The 15,702-nt window shown below is 25.1% G+C and overlaps 6 protein-coding genes across 6 annotated transcripts; 1 reads left to right on the top strand and 5 right to left on the bottom strand.

Annotated features, from left to right (window-relative positions):
* Window positions 1–286: 286 nt before the first annotated feature.
* Window positions 287–2,937, bottom strand: DICPUDRAFT_75206 (uncharacterized protein; the record flags this gene model as incomplete). Its single annotated transcript, XM_003284182.1, has 4 exons — window positions 287–2,151; window positions 2,224–2,517; window positions 2,633–2,762; window positions 2,851–2,937. 4 exons carry the CDS (start codon window positions 2,935–2,937, stop codon window positions 287–289), a joined length of 2,376 nt encoding a protein of 791 aa, XP_003284230.1.
* Window positions 2,938–3,692: 755 nt separating this feature from the next.
* DICPUDRAFT_75205 (uncharacterized protein) lies at window positions 3,693–4,381 on the bottom strand (the record flags this gene model as incomplete). The annotated part of the gene is made up of 2 exons (XM_003284181.1): window positions 3,693–3,844; window positions 3,928–4,381. 2 exons carry the CDS (start codon window positions 4,379–4,381, stop codon window positions 3,693–3,695), a joined length of 606 nt encoding a protein of 201 aa, XP_003284229.1.
* A 486-nt stretch (window positions 4,382–4,867) lies between these two features.
* Window positions 4,868–7,086, top strand: DICPUDRAFT_96619 (uncharacterized protein; the record flags this gene model as incomplete). Its single annotated transcript, XM_003284216.1, has 3 exons — window positions 4,868–5,252; window positions 5,712–6,450; window positions 6,522–7,086. 3 exons carry the CDS (start codon window positions 4,868–4,870, stop codon window positions 7,084–7,086), a joined length of 1,689 nt encoding a protein of 562 aa, XP_003284264.1.
* A 613-nt stretch (window positions 7,087–7,699) lies between these two features.
* DICPUDRAFT_147997 (uncharacterized protein) lies at window positions 7,700–8,635 on the bottom strand (the record flags this gene model as incomplete). Its single annotated transcript, XM_003284180.1, has 2 exons — window positions 7,700–8,400; window positions 8,473–8,635. The coding sequence occupies 2 exons, from the start codon at window positions 8,633–8,635 to the stop codon at window positions 7,700–7,702; spliced, it is 864 nt and encodes a 287-aa protein (XP_003284228.1).
* Window positions 8,636–8,897: 262 nt separating this feature from the next.
* On the bottom strand, window positions 8,898–12,415 carry DICPUDRAFT_147996 (uncharacterized protein; the record flags this gene model as incomplete). Its single annotated transcript, XM_003284179.1, has 2 exons — window positions 8,898–10,472; window positions 10,556–12,415. The coding sequence occupies 2 exons, from the start codon at window positions 12,413–12,415 to the stop codon at window positions 8,898–8,900; spliced, it is 3,435 nt and encodes a 1,144-aa protein (XP_003284227.1).
* A 473-nt stretch (window positions 12,416–12,888) lies between these two features.
* Window positions 12,889–15,317, bottom strand: DICPUDRAFT_52786 (uncharacterized protein; the record flags this gene model as incomplete). The annotated part of the gene is made up of 2 exons (XM_003284178.1): window positions 13,459–15,317; window positions 12,889–13,272 (listed from the first exon to the last, which is right to left on the bottom strand). Exons 1-2 carry the CDS (start codon window positions 15,172–15,174, stop codon window positions 12,889–12,891), a joined length of 2,100 nt encoding a protein of 699 aa, XP_003284226.1. The 5' UTR covers window positions 15,175–15,317.
* Window positions 15,318–15,702: the final 385 nt, after the last annotated feature.

The following is a 15,702-nucleotide window of genomic DNA, read 5'->3' as shown; positions in this document are numbered from 1 at the left end:
TTTATAATTAAACTGTAAAAAAAAAAAAAAAAAAAAAAATTAAGATGAATCAACTTATTTAGTTTTGAGATTTAAGAGTGATCAAAAAGTCGTGAAAAAAGTAATTATTTGGTCAAAAATAATAAAAAAATAATAAAAAAATAAAATAAAATAAAATAAAATAAATTATTTGATTAAAAATTTTTTTTTTAAAAATAAATAAAAAGGGGGGTTGATTTATTAGTTTTTTTTTTGTAACTGCATAATTGCGATTATATTTTGAATAAATATTTTTTTGATAATTATTTTAATAGCTATCTTCTTCGGATAATTCTAATTCTTCTACACCTTCTTTATTTGTAGTTTGGAAACGATTTTGAAGTGATTTATAAAGACCATCAGCTACGACAGCAAAATCTTTTGGTGGTGCGTCGGATGATTGATCTGGGCTAATTTGCTCTTTGGTATTTGAATTAGTACCATTATTTAATAAAATGGGTGAAGTTACTAATGATTCTCTATTATTATTTGATACAAGATTTGATACAGATGATGGTGGAAGGGTTTCGACTTTTGCACCCTCTTTAATTGAACCATTTGAAATTGATTGACGAAGTTGTTCATATTTTTCACGATATTCCTCCATTTCTTTTGCGAGATCAAGTTCACGCTTCTTGAATGATTGTTCTGCATTTCTAAAAGCATTCTCTTGATTCTTTTGTTTTGATTCGAGATCGTGGATTCTCTTTTGAAGTTGAGTTTGGATATTAAGAGTTTTTTGTTTTTCTTGTTCGAGTTCGTTCTTTGTTTTACTTTCTTCAACATTTGATTTCTTATTCTTTTCGACTTCTTTGTTTTTAATATCTTTAAACATTTGACATTCACCGGTGAGATTGACAAGACGTCTTTCGAGATCAGCAACAGTTTCACGTGACCATTCTAAATCTTTTTGGACATCAGCAATTTCATCGACTTTAATTTGAACTTGTTGACGGAGAACATCTCTTTCTCTTTCGAGGTCACCAAATTGTCTTTCGACACGCTTCTTTTCGGATTGCATTTCGACCATTTTCTTTTCGGCTCTTTCTTGAAGAACAACTGCCTCTTTACGCTCGACAGTGGCTTTTTGTAATGAAAGATTCATTAATTCACTTTCTCTTCTTAATGATGAAATATCGCCTTGAAGTTGGGTAACAACAAGAGCTTGGTTTGCTTGAAGAGCCTTTGCACTTTCTTCAGTGTCAGCTTTTTCGTTAATAACACGTAAGACCTCGTCTTTAATTGAAGCTTTTTCTCTTTCTAATGTGGCAATCATAGCAGTAAAGTTTTGTTCAGATTCTACAGCAGAGGCTTTAGCGGTGGAAAGTTTGAGTTTAAATTCCTCGACCTCAACGCTGGTTTCACTGAGTTGAGCTTCTAATGATTCTTTTTCAGCTTTACAGATATTGTATGAACTTTGTAATTCTTCATGAACTGCTTTAAGTGAGTTGAGTTGATGTGAAACATCATCAAATTTACCTCTCATAAGTTTTAATTGACCTACTTGATTTTCAATTTCAGCATTTCCAGCAGAGATACGACCTTCATAAATTTCATTTTGTTGTTGTGTAGCTTCACGTTCTTCTTCAATAATTTGATTAAGACGTTTAATTTCTTCACGAAGACGTTCAATCTCTTGTACATGAGCAGCAGAAACTTGATTACCACCTTCGATATCTTGATTTAATTTAGTAATATGAGCTTGATATTCTTGACATTTACCTTCGAGATCATTGATAATAGTACGAGCTGTAAATGGATCGAGTTGACCTGGTGATACTTGAGTCCAACCATGCATTGGGATAACAGTATGTCTGTGAACGTATGGTGGAATTAAATCATTGAATACAATCTTGAGGTCCCATTTCTTAAATTTAAATCCTAAACCGTAGTGTTTATAGCATGCACCTCCAAAAAGTACAAATTCAACTAATGGATTTTCATCAATGGTCATTGCTGAAAATCTATCTGGGTTTTCGACTCTATATTTCTTACAAATACTTGTTATTGATTGTTTAATTGTAGTATTTGAATCTACTTTTACAACATGTTTCTTTAATCCATTGAATTGTTCCAATGGTGGTAATTCAAAAACAACAATAAATTCTGTGCCAATTGATTCTAATGGTTGATCTAATAAAAAAAAAATTAATATCTCTATTTTTAGTTCTTTTTTTATTACAATTTATATTATTGTGTACTTACATCTATATGGTGATTTTGATAAAATATCTTCTTTGAGAATCAATCTAAGTTCCCATGATTCAAAAAGACTACTTAAACCATATGAAGCCAAAGTTTCATTGTCACTCATTATAAAACCTTGTAATGATCCAATCCAAAATCTTTTTGGATCAGGAATCATTTGCTTCTTGCAAATTAAACTGATAGCTTGTGAAATTGTAAACTTCTTATTAATTTTATATGACTTCTTTTTAATATCTCCAAATTCTGGTAATGAAGGTAAATGGAATGTAATAATATTTGGTGGTGATTCAGCTATTTTTAAAAAAAAAAAAAATTTAAAGGGGGAAAAGAAAAAATTATTAATATTATTTTAATATATTATTTATTTATTAAATTACTATTAATATATTGTTACTAAATGACTTACTTTTATTTAAATGTTCTTTGAATTGATATAAAATTGAAAATAACATATGATCACCTTCCCAAATTTCCTTTTCTGATAACTTATGCTCTGCTAATAATCTAAATAATGATGGAATTTTTTGTTTATTTTGCTTCAGATTAAAAAAAAAAAAAAAAAAAAAAAATATTTATTAATAATTTTCTTGAAAAACAAGAAAAAAACTATTAAATTTTACTTACAGCAATTTGATCTAATTGTTCGGTTGAAGCGCCGCCTGGAACAGAGCCAATTCTAATTAAACCATTGCTTGATGTACTATTTGACATAGTTATCGATGCTTGTGGTTGTGGTGAATCATCTTTGGTATCTTTTTTTTTTTTAAAAAACATTTTCGTGTAAGGTAATAAAAAAGGGGTGGGTTTTTTTTTTTTTTTTTTGATGTGTGGGGTTTTTGGTATAAATAAAAATAAATAGAGAGTTTGTGTGTTTTTTTTTTGATTTAATCTAAAATACAAAATAAATAAATAAATAAATAAAAAAAATAAAAATTATATAGGGAATTCGAGTTTAGTGTGTTTACCAAGCAGTAATCTTGTATAAAAAAAAATTTAACAAAAAAAAAAAATTAAAAAATAAAAAAAAAAAAATTTTAAAAAAAAATTTATTTATAAAAATTTTTTTTTTTTTTTTTTAAATATTTTTCAAATAAATAAAACCATCTTTTGGTTTTTTAGTGACCTTTTATTTTAAATTTATTTTAATACAAAAGATAATGTGCTTCAATGATATTATATATTTTAAATTAAAAATATAAAAAAAAAAAAAAAGATTTTTAATTAAAATTAGTTTTTATTCAATATGATGGTTACTTTTTTTATGTTTGGAAAAAAAAAAAAAAAATTGTTTGGGTCATTGATTTTATTTGGTTATTTTGTTGCTCAAAGGAATAATTTTTTTTTTTTTTTTAAAATAAAAATTTATTTTTTTATTTACTAAATCCGGATTTTATTTTTTATTAAATTTAAAAAATAAATAAATTTTTTATTGATGTAAAATAAAATTGGTTGGTTGAAATTGATTTTTATTTATTTTTGAATTTTTTCTCGACATTTGAGATTATAAATTGTTTATCAATTCCTTTCTTTCCACTGTAGCCAACAACACACCCTTGGGAGGAAATTACTCTATGACAAGGAATAATCAGTAAATGATTATTAAAACGACATGCCGATGCTTTAAAAAAATAAAAAAATAAAAATTGAAATATATTAATATAAATAAATTAAATAGATAAAATTAAAAAATCTATTACTTACCAACTGCTCTTGCATATTTTTTTCCCTTGCCAATATTTACAGCAATTTCGGCATATGATCTAGTTTCGCCATAGGGTATTTTTAATAATTCCGCCCAAACCTCTTTTTGAAAATCGGTGCCATATTCTAAACTGTATGGAGTCTTAAATTCTTTAATAGTTCCTTTAAAAAATTCATCAATCTCATTTTTAAATTGTAAAATTATTTTGTTTTTATTATTTTCTGTATAGCTTTTATTTGATTTTAATGAATCAACTGCAGAACCATCCAATACAATTTTAACAATCGAAAAAGTATTTGCATAAACTAGTAGTTTTCCAATAGGTGATACAAATACTGAATAGTCTAAAGTTTCATCTGATTTTAATTTTTTATTATTGTTATCCAAATTATTAGTATTATTGTTTTGATTATTTGTATCTGTGTCTAAAGTTTGTATGTCTCTCTTTCCCATTTTATTTATTTATTATTTGCCTATATTGTTTTTATTATTTGTATAGATTATTTTATTTTTTAAAATAAATGAAATTTATTAAAATTATAATAAAATTAACAAAAAAAAATTTAAAAAATTTAAAAAAAAATTTTTTTAAAAAGAGTTCCAAGAAAAAAATATCATTTTATGTGTATCAATGAACCCAAATAGGTTTATAATTATTCAAAAATAATTAAATAATTACTTTTATTTATTAATTAATAAATAAAAAAATATTTAAAAAGACAACCATAAAGATATTTTCGAAAAACTAAGAAATAACCGAAATAAAAAAAAATTTCAATTATTTTAAAATAATTTTATTTTTCCTTTTTTTTTTTTTTTTTTTTTATTTATTATTTTTTATTGCTTATTTTAATTTTTTTTTGTTTTAATTTATATTTATAAATAGATATAAAAAAAAAAAAGAAATCTTTATTTCTTTTATTTTTATTTTTTTAAAAAATGTTACCAAGAGAACATGTTATGGAAAATAGTGATGGTGAATTACCCCCACCCAAACCACAAACACATGCATATAGACCGTTGAGTCAAGAACAAGATATTCCATTTCTTCAAATTGTAACACCAAATCAAATGTTAAAGGTACCCCAAGTATTTCAAGATCAATATAAAGGTTTATTGGAAAGATGGGCACTTCAATGTATCAGAAAAAGTAATGTACCATACACACAATTAGTACCATACAATTTTGTATTAGTACTGTTAGAAATTGCAAAAAACGGTGATATTCAAGAATATAGAGATTTTATTCAAGTTATAATGGACTCACAAAATAGTCAACAAGATGACGAAGCACCAAGTGACCACGATGAATTTAAATCAAAAAGTAATTATAAGCAACAACCAATAACATTAAAACAAATTATAAATTTAAAAGATTTAGAAGGAAATACATCAGTTCATTATGCAATTATGAGAAAACAGAAAATGATGGTTAGTTATTTAATTGATAGCGGAGCAAATTTAGATATTCAAAATGAAGAGGAAGGTCACACACCATTACATTGGGCATGCATTAAAGCAGATTCATCGTTTGTGTATCAGTTGGTAGAAGGTGGAGCAGATATTCATGTTACAGATAAAAGAGGTTATAATGCACTATTACACGCAGCACAATATAATCAAATTCATTCAGTACGTTATTTAATAGAAAAGGGTTTATCAGTACAATGTAAAGATTCTCAAGGTCACACCGCTGTTCATTGGGCATCATTTCAGGGACATTCAAATATGGCAAGATTCTTTGTTAGTATGGGTGTAGATATAAATCTTTTGGATTCAACAGGAAGAACTGCATTACATTGGGCTTGTATGAAAGGTCATAAGTCGGTTGTAACAACACTTTGTTCATTTGAAGATTGCCAAATTAATGCACATAAAGATACAAATGGTAATATGCCTATCGACTTAGCCATAAGCAAGGGCCACGATGATATTGTAAAATATATTGAAACAAAGTTAAAAGATGACAAATTATTTGGTGGTTCAGTTGAAAAATATGACCAATTTTGGATCATTGTGGGTATCATGACAATTTTAGTTCCAACTGCGGTAATTTGTAATTTCCCAGCTATTTTTGCATATCCATTGGTTGGTGGTTGCGGTTTCTTTATTTTTAAACATTTACAATATAATTACTGGATTTCAGAAAGAAATAATTGGTTCCTCCCAACTACTTTATATGCCTCTGTAATGTTATGGTATATGGCCTATATTATGCGTATTGCTCCATTGGTAATGGCTATTAATATGGTTCCACATTTAATTGTAAACTCTATGGCCTGGTTCTTTTTCATTTATTTCATAAAACTAACCAAAGAAAACCCAGGTTCAGTTTCAAAGCATTTATCAAAACAACAATCAAACCAAACCTTTATGGAGTGCCTTAATGAAAATCGTCAATTACCTCTTATTTGTCCATCATGCTTAATCAATCGTCCCATTCGTTCAAAACATTGTCCAACTTGTAAAATGTGTGTTGGAAGATTCGATCATCATTGTGTTTGGATTGGTAATTGTGTTGGGTAATTATATAAAAATTAAAAAAAAAAAAAAAAATTTAATATTAATTTTCTTTTTTTTTTACACATTCTAGAATCAACAATCAAGCTTTATTTATTACAGTATTATTTTCATATGTTATTTTGGTAGTTTCAGGTTTTATTACAGTTAAGGATTATTTCACCTATGATGCAAATGCACCAAAGCTTTCAGATGGCTATTGGGATTCATTTAAATACTTTTATACTTATCATACATTCATTTTGATGTATGCTATCTATGGTATTTTAATGAGTTTTTGGATTGGTAAATTAGGTCTCGCTCAAATTATTTCAATTGTCATTAATAGAACAACTTACGAACAAATTTTACAAATTAGAGAGTTTGAAAGACAACAAAAAGAAGGTTCAAGTCATGCTCATGGTGGTCACGGACATTCCCATGGTGGCGGTGCTGAATGCAATCATGCTCATGGTGGTGACGCAAGTAATGCCGCTGGTAATAGCTCCACTGAAAACAAGTCTATTGATAAATCATTCCAAAACCAACATTTAGATTTTGCAATGTATAACCGTGGCTTTGTTAATAATGTAAAAGAATTTTTATTCGACACAAAACAATTCTATTTCAAATTTACAAATAATCAACATATAGTATAAATTGTTTAAACTAATATTATTAAACAATAATAAAACTTTAAATAATTTTTTTTTTTTTTAAATCTAACCCTTAAATTTTTTATTTCTATAAAATTTAAAAAAAGAATAAATTTATAATAAAACTAAAATAACTATCTTATTATAGCTTTAATAGAGTTTTTTTTTTTAATTTTTTTTTAATTTTTTTTTTTTAAATTTTTTTTTATTTTTCCACCCATAACCGTTATTAATAAATTATCAAATTTTATAAAAAATTATTACACACTAAATCTTTTTTATATGCGGTATCGAAAACTTTTAAGTTTTAGAATAACTGCATTTTAAATCTTCAGTTTCGAAAGAAATTGCAAACGAAACAAAAGGGTCACTTGAGGTTTGTGGTGATACATATGGAATTACAACAAAGTCATTTGATGTTGTGTGATGTCAGTGTATTATATGCAAAATCAATATCTTTTTGTTAATTTTTGAAAGGTTAATTTATTTAAATTGACCTATATTTAATAAAAAAAAAAAAAATATAAAAAAAAAATTAAAAATGAAAAGATATTATCTTTTATTTTTATTTAAACTATGATTAAACTAAAAAAGATTCTAATATATGAAAAAATTATTAATTGAAATTAACTGGTTTATCCCATAGTGGTGGATATTCATTTTTCTTTAAGGTTGTATCAACCCAAGCTTTAATTGCTGAACCTTTGGTGCAATATAAAACATTTGTGTTATAGTAATAGTTGTTTGGTTTCTTTCTGAGAATACCATATAGTTCTCCATTATTACCACTGAAAATAACTCTACTTTTATTTTCAAATTCGTTAATTGTTGTTCCATTTAAAGCTACCTCCAGAGTATTTTCATCGAAATAAGAGACTCTTCCAGAGAATACCGAGGGACATAGAGGTTTAAGTTCTTTAAAATTCTTGTCTTTAACACATGCGTTTAGTGGCAATCTAGAGTTTGGAAAATCAAAATAAATGATCTCCCAATTTAAACAATTTTTTTTTTTATAGACTGGGAGGGTTTCACATTGGCTTTGTTGTTCGTCTAGGTCATTGATGGATAATAAAGCACAATCAGTAGGTTCTAATGGATCGGTAGTGTCTATAAGTGTTCCTTTGTGCCATTCATTCGAAACACCAATTTCTATTGTGGTGCTCTTTTCTTGAAAATTAATAAAGTGATCATTGCTTGCTAGTACTAAACTACCACTAATTCTTACACCGACACTGTAGTATATTTCTGGTTGCCAAAAAACCCTTTTTTTGATAATCCTAATTTGAACTATTCTATTGGCCAATAATCTAGTGTTCTCTTTTAATAAAATAAAAAAATAAAATTAGAAATATATACAATAAATATATAAAAAATAAAATAATATATTACTTGTTTTTTCTGATTTTTCTTTAATATGATTATTATTTACATTTTCATTCTTTTCTTTTTTACTGGTGGATTTATTTTCTTGAAGGTTCCCCATTTTTGAAAAATGTTCATCTTTTTCTTGGGTATTTTTACTTATACCTTGGTTATTATTATTTGTTTCCATTTTAATTAAAAAAATATGTATTAAAAAATTTTTTAAAAATTTATTATTATAAAAAAAAAAGAAAAAAAAATAAACAATAATCTCCAATTTGGAAAAACTAATAGATTCTTTAATAAATTATTATTTTTATATTCCTAATTTAAATATTTCGTTTAAATTATGCAATAAGAAAAAAACAAAATTAATTGTCAAAAAAAAAAATAAAAAAAAAAAGATTTATTTTTTTTGATTATGTGTACAATAAAAAGGAAAATAATTATAGCTAGGTTTTATTATTGGATGGAGTTGCATTTAAAAATCTAACTTTCTTTTGGTTGGTATTTCTATTGGTTTTCTTTTTAAGAATTGATTTATTATTATTATCTATATTATTATTATTATTATTATTATCTATATTATTATCTATATTATTATTAATTTTATCGAAATTATTATTGCTATCGTTGGCTTTGTTTATATTAATATTAAAATTATTTAAAATATCCATATTATTTGTTAAATTTGAGGTATCTTGATTTGTAATTGATTTTTCATTACCACTATCACCACTGCTAACTGATTCTGCATCAGAAGTATTATTAATAGTGTCATTAACATTTCTTTTGTGTAAAAATGGAAAGTTATAAATCGTTGTTATTTCTAAAGAGCCGTTGATGTCATGATCATTATCAACTGTATCGTCTTGAATTTTTAATTTCTTTTTCTTTGATTTTCTTAATTTGGTCGATTTATCTATTGTTGCAACTTCATTTTCTAATAAGCCTTTTTGTTGCTTAAAATAATCTTTAAAGATGGGATTTGCTTGATCTTTGTTTGATTTCGAAATGTTATTAATAATTTCAGATTTTACATGACTGGATTTGGTTGATTGTAAAAGTCTTTTCATTGGAGTGTTAAAGAGTTGGGATTTTGTTTTGGCAGAGGATGAGGGTGTTGATGCATTCTTTTTGCTTTGTGCAGCGGTACCACTGTTGGTTAAACCCTTTTGAGATTGTGATAGTTGTGATCTTAGCTCTAAAAATTCTTTCGTTAAAAGTTTGGTGATAATAGAGTTGAACTTCTCTAAGAATGGATCGATATAATAATTAAAAAGTAGTTCTAATTGATCAAAAATCTTTTCTAATGTCGATTGGTTTAAATTATTATCTATTTTCAATAGTGGCAATAGTTTTGTAAGTTCTTTTGATTGACCTCTAAAATTAGCAACTAGTTCTGTGCAAATTGCTAGTGCTAGTTTAGCGTGGCACTCTTCTACTTTGAAATCTTCTAAATCTAAATCTTTAATAACCATGTCTGTGGACCCATTGAATGATTTGAGGGGCTTATCCAATAACAATATAATAAATTTAGCAACCTCAACCAAGTGAATTGATGAGTAGGGCGATTGGGGTGGAGAGTCAAGGATTGTTTGGAATACACCCATTGTACAGTCAAATAACAGCTTCTTATTGAAAATTACATCAGAGCAATAGGTGTGGAAAAATAATTGTAAGCATTGTCTTAGCTCTAAGAGGGTTGCAGTTGATGGTGAAAATAGTTCTAACAAAAGATATTTTAAAATTTTTGGGTCGTAGACAATACCAGAGTACAACAGCTTTACAAAACCTTGAATAAAAATTTCTTTAATTTCTGTATTTTTACTAAAGCTATTATTGTTGATATTTGTAAATGTTTTTCTAATCATTTTATATAATGATTCGGTTTCTTTTGGTATTTGATTGGGTGAACCAAATACTACTAAAATATCAAATATAACCTTTAAGCATGTGATTGCAACTTGTTGGATATCATTTTCAATAACCTTTTCAAACAATTTCAAATAGTTTAATGCTACTTTCTGCATTTTATAAAAATAAAAAAAAAAAGTTAATATTTTATTTAAAATTTATATAGTATTAAAATAGAGTAAATACAACATACCTTTCTATGTAAACAAAAAATACCTAAATTCTTAATACCAATGTTACGTAATTCTGGTAAAATATGTTGAATCGATGGTAAAATAACCAACTCTAAAAGACCATCTATTTCAGGTGAATTTGAGCACTTCTTTGCATTTAGTAATAGGTAGTGGGTGATTAATGAACACTTTTTAAGAGTTTCTGTTTGCTTGTTATTAATTTTATCTTGCAAAATAGTGATCGCACTTTTAATCTTCTCTGCCTCATTTGGCGATTTCTTTTCGAATTTTGAAAAGTTCTTTTCAAGAATTTGAATCCTCTTTCTATATTCTTCAATCTCTGGGTCATCTTCTAATGGCTCTATAAAATCTGAAATTATTTCTACTATAAATACAATGAATTCTCTTTCTACTCTTTGCAATAACGAGAGACAACGTAATGTTTGGTTAATAGCCTCCTCTTCATCATTTAGTGCTTTTAAAAGTTCGGTAAGGAATATATGGATATTTGATCTTCCGGCTTCATCTGATAAATCTGAATATTCGATTACGCAAAGTAATTGGACAATTGTGAAATGGTCAGCATCCAAATGGTTAAATAAAATATCTCTTAACTCGGTTAGGGTCGGTAGTAATAGCTCTAAGCGCTCCTCTGCTTCCTCAGTTTTAAGGGACCTTAAATATTGGCATGAAACTTTACAATAGAATGATTGCTCTAGGGTTACCTCTTTGTTTTTAACCAATGAGAACTCTTTGATTATACCTTGATTAAATAATATACATAAAACATTTGTTAAAATTTCCTCATTCTCCTTGACACCAAAATATTCTAAAAACCTGTAGAGCCAAATTTCATCTTCTTGGGTTGGGATTTCAGTGTGCATATCTTGGGATAAGTCCATCATTTCATATTCACCTTCATTATTTCTAATACTGATTTTATTTGATTTGGGTAATGAAAACCATTTGTTAATTAATTTACAAGAGAATTCTAAATTCTTTTCACTCTTATCTTTGGAACATGTGTGCAATAATTGAATGAGTTGAGTTTTTGATAGTTGTTCTAAATTAAAACTATTGTATAATATCTTTAATGATTCTAATCTTATTTGATCTTTGACATCTCTTGTTCTGACCAATACTATATTTAAAAACTCTGATTCTCCTAATTCGTATTTAAACTGGGGAAGATTTATAAAGATATTGTTTCTAATATTCCAAACTTGATCTGATTCTAATATATATAATAAACACTCTAAAATTGATTGGGTTATATAGTTTATTTTTTTATTGTTGCCATTATTTTTATCTGGACTATTATGATTTTTAATTGATTTATATATATTTAAAATTTTTATTAAAATATTTGTCACTAATAATCTAATATTTGAATTTCTATCTTGACTTCTTTCTATTATATTTTTTAATATTTCTTCATCTAATATTGATATATTGAAGTTTGAATCATTGATTAAATTACTAATAACCTGTAGTGATCTAATTCTAACTATAGAGTCTTTTGATTCCAAAACTTTTATTAAAAATTCAATAGTTAATTGATAAATTTCTATTTTCTTTTTATTATTATTGCTATTATTATTGTTAACACTATTACTTGTAGTTATTAAGGTTATTAGAAATTTTGATATAAACTTTGAAACATTATTTATTGTTTCATTAGTTGTGACTAAATAAACTTTTAATGATGGCAGAAAGCATTGATAAAATGTTTCTCCGTCTCTGATATTATTAATTATTTTATCAAATTCATAAAATAAACTATTATATGCTGAGCTATTATTATCTTTGGTTGTATAAATATTTGTACTTTCTTTAAATTGTTCTCCTATTATATTTTGATAGTTTATTATATTTGTCATTATTAAATAATAAAAAAATTATATTAAATTTAAAAAAAAAAAAAATTTGCAATTTATAAATATTTTTTTTAATTTTTTAATTTTTTTGGGGGATTTAGAAGAATTTTTGTTTTTTAAATAAAAAATTTATGTTTTAAAATAATAATTATTTTAAATTTTTAATCAATGTTTTCAAATATTTCTGTTTTGGATTAAAAAAAATAAAATATTTAAATTTTCCATTGTTTTTTTTTAAAAATATTTAAATATAAATAAAAATAAAAAAAGAATTTTATTATAGATTTTTTTAAATATTAAAAATTTGGACATCTTCTCCCAAGGGTCAATATTTGTAACCTTGGAAACTGTTAACTAGGCTATAAATGAAAAAATAATAAAGGCTAATACCATTTGTTAGAAATTTTTTTTGGGTAATAAAAAATAAAAAACAATAAAAACTTTATTAAATTGTATTTGTTCCCATAGTTGTTGGATTATTTAAAATTTTGTTTTGTATTTGATATCCTTTCAATTGAATCTTTGTGAATACCTTCTAAAACCACTAATTGGCTCATGCTTAAATGTTCCAAACCCAAACCTAAAATTTCTGCAATACCTAAACCTAAAGCCTCTGCTTTTTTGTTTTTGTCATAAAGTGCTTTGTTATATTCTGAAAAGTAATTTTCAATTTCTGACAATCTTAACATCATTTCTTTATACTTGAGTGATTGCTCTAAATAAATATTGGCTAGCTCTGTATATTCTTCTTTATATGATTTTTGTTGATAGTGTTGTTGTTGATATAATTGTTGTTTTTGTTGTTTTAATTGTAATTGTTGTATTTGTTGAGGAGACAATGGTATTTCTGTTAAATTTGGCTCTAGTTGTTTCATTTCTAAATTGTTATCAATACCAGCTATGTTAACACTATTATTTACATTTGTATTTTCAATATTGCTATTATTATTAGCTAGACTTTCATCATTATTGTCAGTAATATTTGGTTTTTCTTTGTTTGTGGCTTTTTCATCCAAAGTTTCTTTGGTTTTTGGTAAAGTGTCAACTATAACTTTTTTTGTTTCTTCTTGATTTTTATTTGCACTACCATTTTTTTTCTTTTTATTTTTTTTGTTGGTGGTGTTTGTAATCGTTGTAGTTGTTGCAGCTGTTGTAGTTGCAGTAGCCTTTTTATTATTATTATTATTATTATTATTATTATTATTATTATTATTATTATTATTATTATTATTATTATTATTATTATTATCATTGTTGTTATTATTATTAATATTAATATTATCTTTTTCTTGTTCATTTTTAATATTTAATAAATTGTTTTTAATTTGATTTTCGATTTTATTTATACTTTCTTGATTTTGAAAATTTTTTTGATTTAAAATTTCGGTGGTTGTTTTCTTTTTTTGTTGCTGTTGTTTTTTATTATTATTGTCTATATTTAATTTCTTTTCATTTAATAGTAATTGTTTTAAATTCTTTTCAATTTCTTTTTCTTTTTTATCGATTTCAATTTGAAATAGATTAATAATATTTGGAAAATTCTTTGATGATCTATCCATGTTGGTTAAATTGGGTTTAGAGAATAGAATATTATCTTTAAATTCATTTGGTAATAAATTATTGATAAAAGGTAAATCCTTAAGCTCGTTTTTGAATGATAAAATTTTATTCCTTGATTCTTGGTCAAATGAAATGGTGAGATAGTTTGGATCTTTCTTTAGCGACACTAAAACCTTTCTGGCCAATTCTAATGGAGTCTGTAACTTTTTATTTACAATATTAATTTCACAACCATTTTCTAAGAGCACTTTAACGCTATCTTCGAAACCTAATCTTGATGCAATATGAAGTGGAGTCTCGGAATCTTTATTCTTGTGGTCAATCATTTCTTTTTTCTTTTTTGTGCCATATTTACGTTCGATTAATTTGCATAGTACTGAAATTGTATCTGCTTGATTGTGGAAAGCTGCACAAATGAAAACATTAAAACCGTGGTTATTTACACATAAAAGATCTTCGCCATAGTCCATCAACTTTTCGATCATTGGATTATCTCCGTTCATGGCAGCAAACAAAATTGCAGTGTCACCATTTGAGTTTCTATAGTTAAGACAGGAGCTATTCGTTTTTTCTACAATGAACTCGAGTGTTTCTAAATTTCCATACAAAGCAGATGTCATCACATAACTATTGTCTAAACCCTTCATCATTAAATTTAAATCCATACCGATTGATGACGATGTCAACAACGTTAAAATTGCTCTTGACCCAAATGGTATGGCATATCCCAGTGAAACACCTTGCTTAAAATCCTTGCTTAGAAGATTATTTGTTATAAATGATTGACTGTTGACAATAATCTTTTTTGCCAACTCTTGATCACCACTGAAAAAGCATAAACACAATAAAAATTCTAATAATTCGTTGATATCATAATCGTTTATAAAACTTAATTGTAAAAATTCATTATTAATTTTAATTTTATTATTTTCATTTTTATCTGTTGTATTATTATCACTATTACTATTACTATCTTCTTTTGGTTTTTTATTATGTAATTGATGGTGTAGTTTTTGTTGCTGTTGTTTATATTTAATAATATCTATTATTAAAATTGCTATATTGTAAAAATCGACAGTGTAATTATTATTATTTAGGTTATCTGTGGTATTGTCAATAGCTTTTTTATTATTAAAATAATTATTTAAAAATAAATTAAATTGTCTATATGTTTCAAAAATTAAAGTATGAAATGAATCCATATTAATAATAATGAATGTGTGTTTTTGTGTTTGTGTGTTTTTGTGTGTTATTGTGTGTTGCGCACTTTATTAAATATAATCTGAGGATAGTAAGAAGTGGTGTAAAAATGTTTTATTGTATTAATTGGTGCAATTATAGATTGGGATCTGTGATTTTTTTAAAATTTTCATTTAAACACCTCCAACACAAATACCAAAAAATTCATTAAAAATTAAAAAAAAATAAAAATAAATAAAAATAAAAAAATAAAAAATAAAAAAAAAAAAAATTAAAAAATAAAAATATTTAAAATAAAAAAAATTTAAAATAAAGTAAATTATTTGTACAGATTTAAATGGGAATTATTATAAAATAAATTTAAAAAAAAAAATAATAAATATTAAAAAAAAATTAAAAAAAAAAAAAAAAAAATTAATACTTACTTTTAGTGTATGAAAAAAAAAAAATTCAATTTACTCACACAGCACTCAAAAAAATTTAATAGTAAACATTTTATAATAATAATAATAATAATAATAATAATAATA

The sequence above is a fragment of the Dictyostelium purpureum genome (genome assembly GCF_000190715.1).
Source record: "Dictyostelium purpureum unplaced genomic scaffold DICPUscaffold_21, whole genome shotgun sequence".
NCBI lineage: Eukaryota > Evosea > Eumycetozoa > Dictyosteliales > Dictyosteliaceae > Dictyostelium > Dictyostelium purpureum.
Note: the sequence above shows the minus strand (reverse complement) of the source record. Positions and strands in the feature narration are given on the sequence as shown.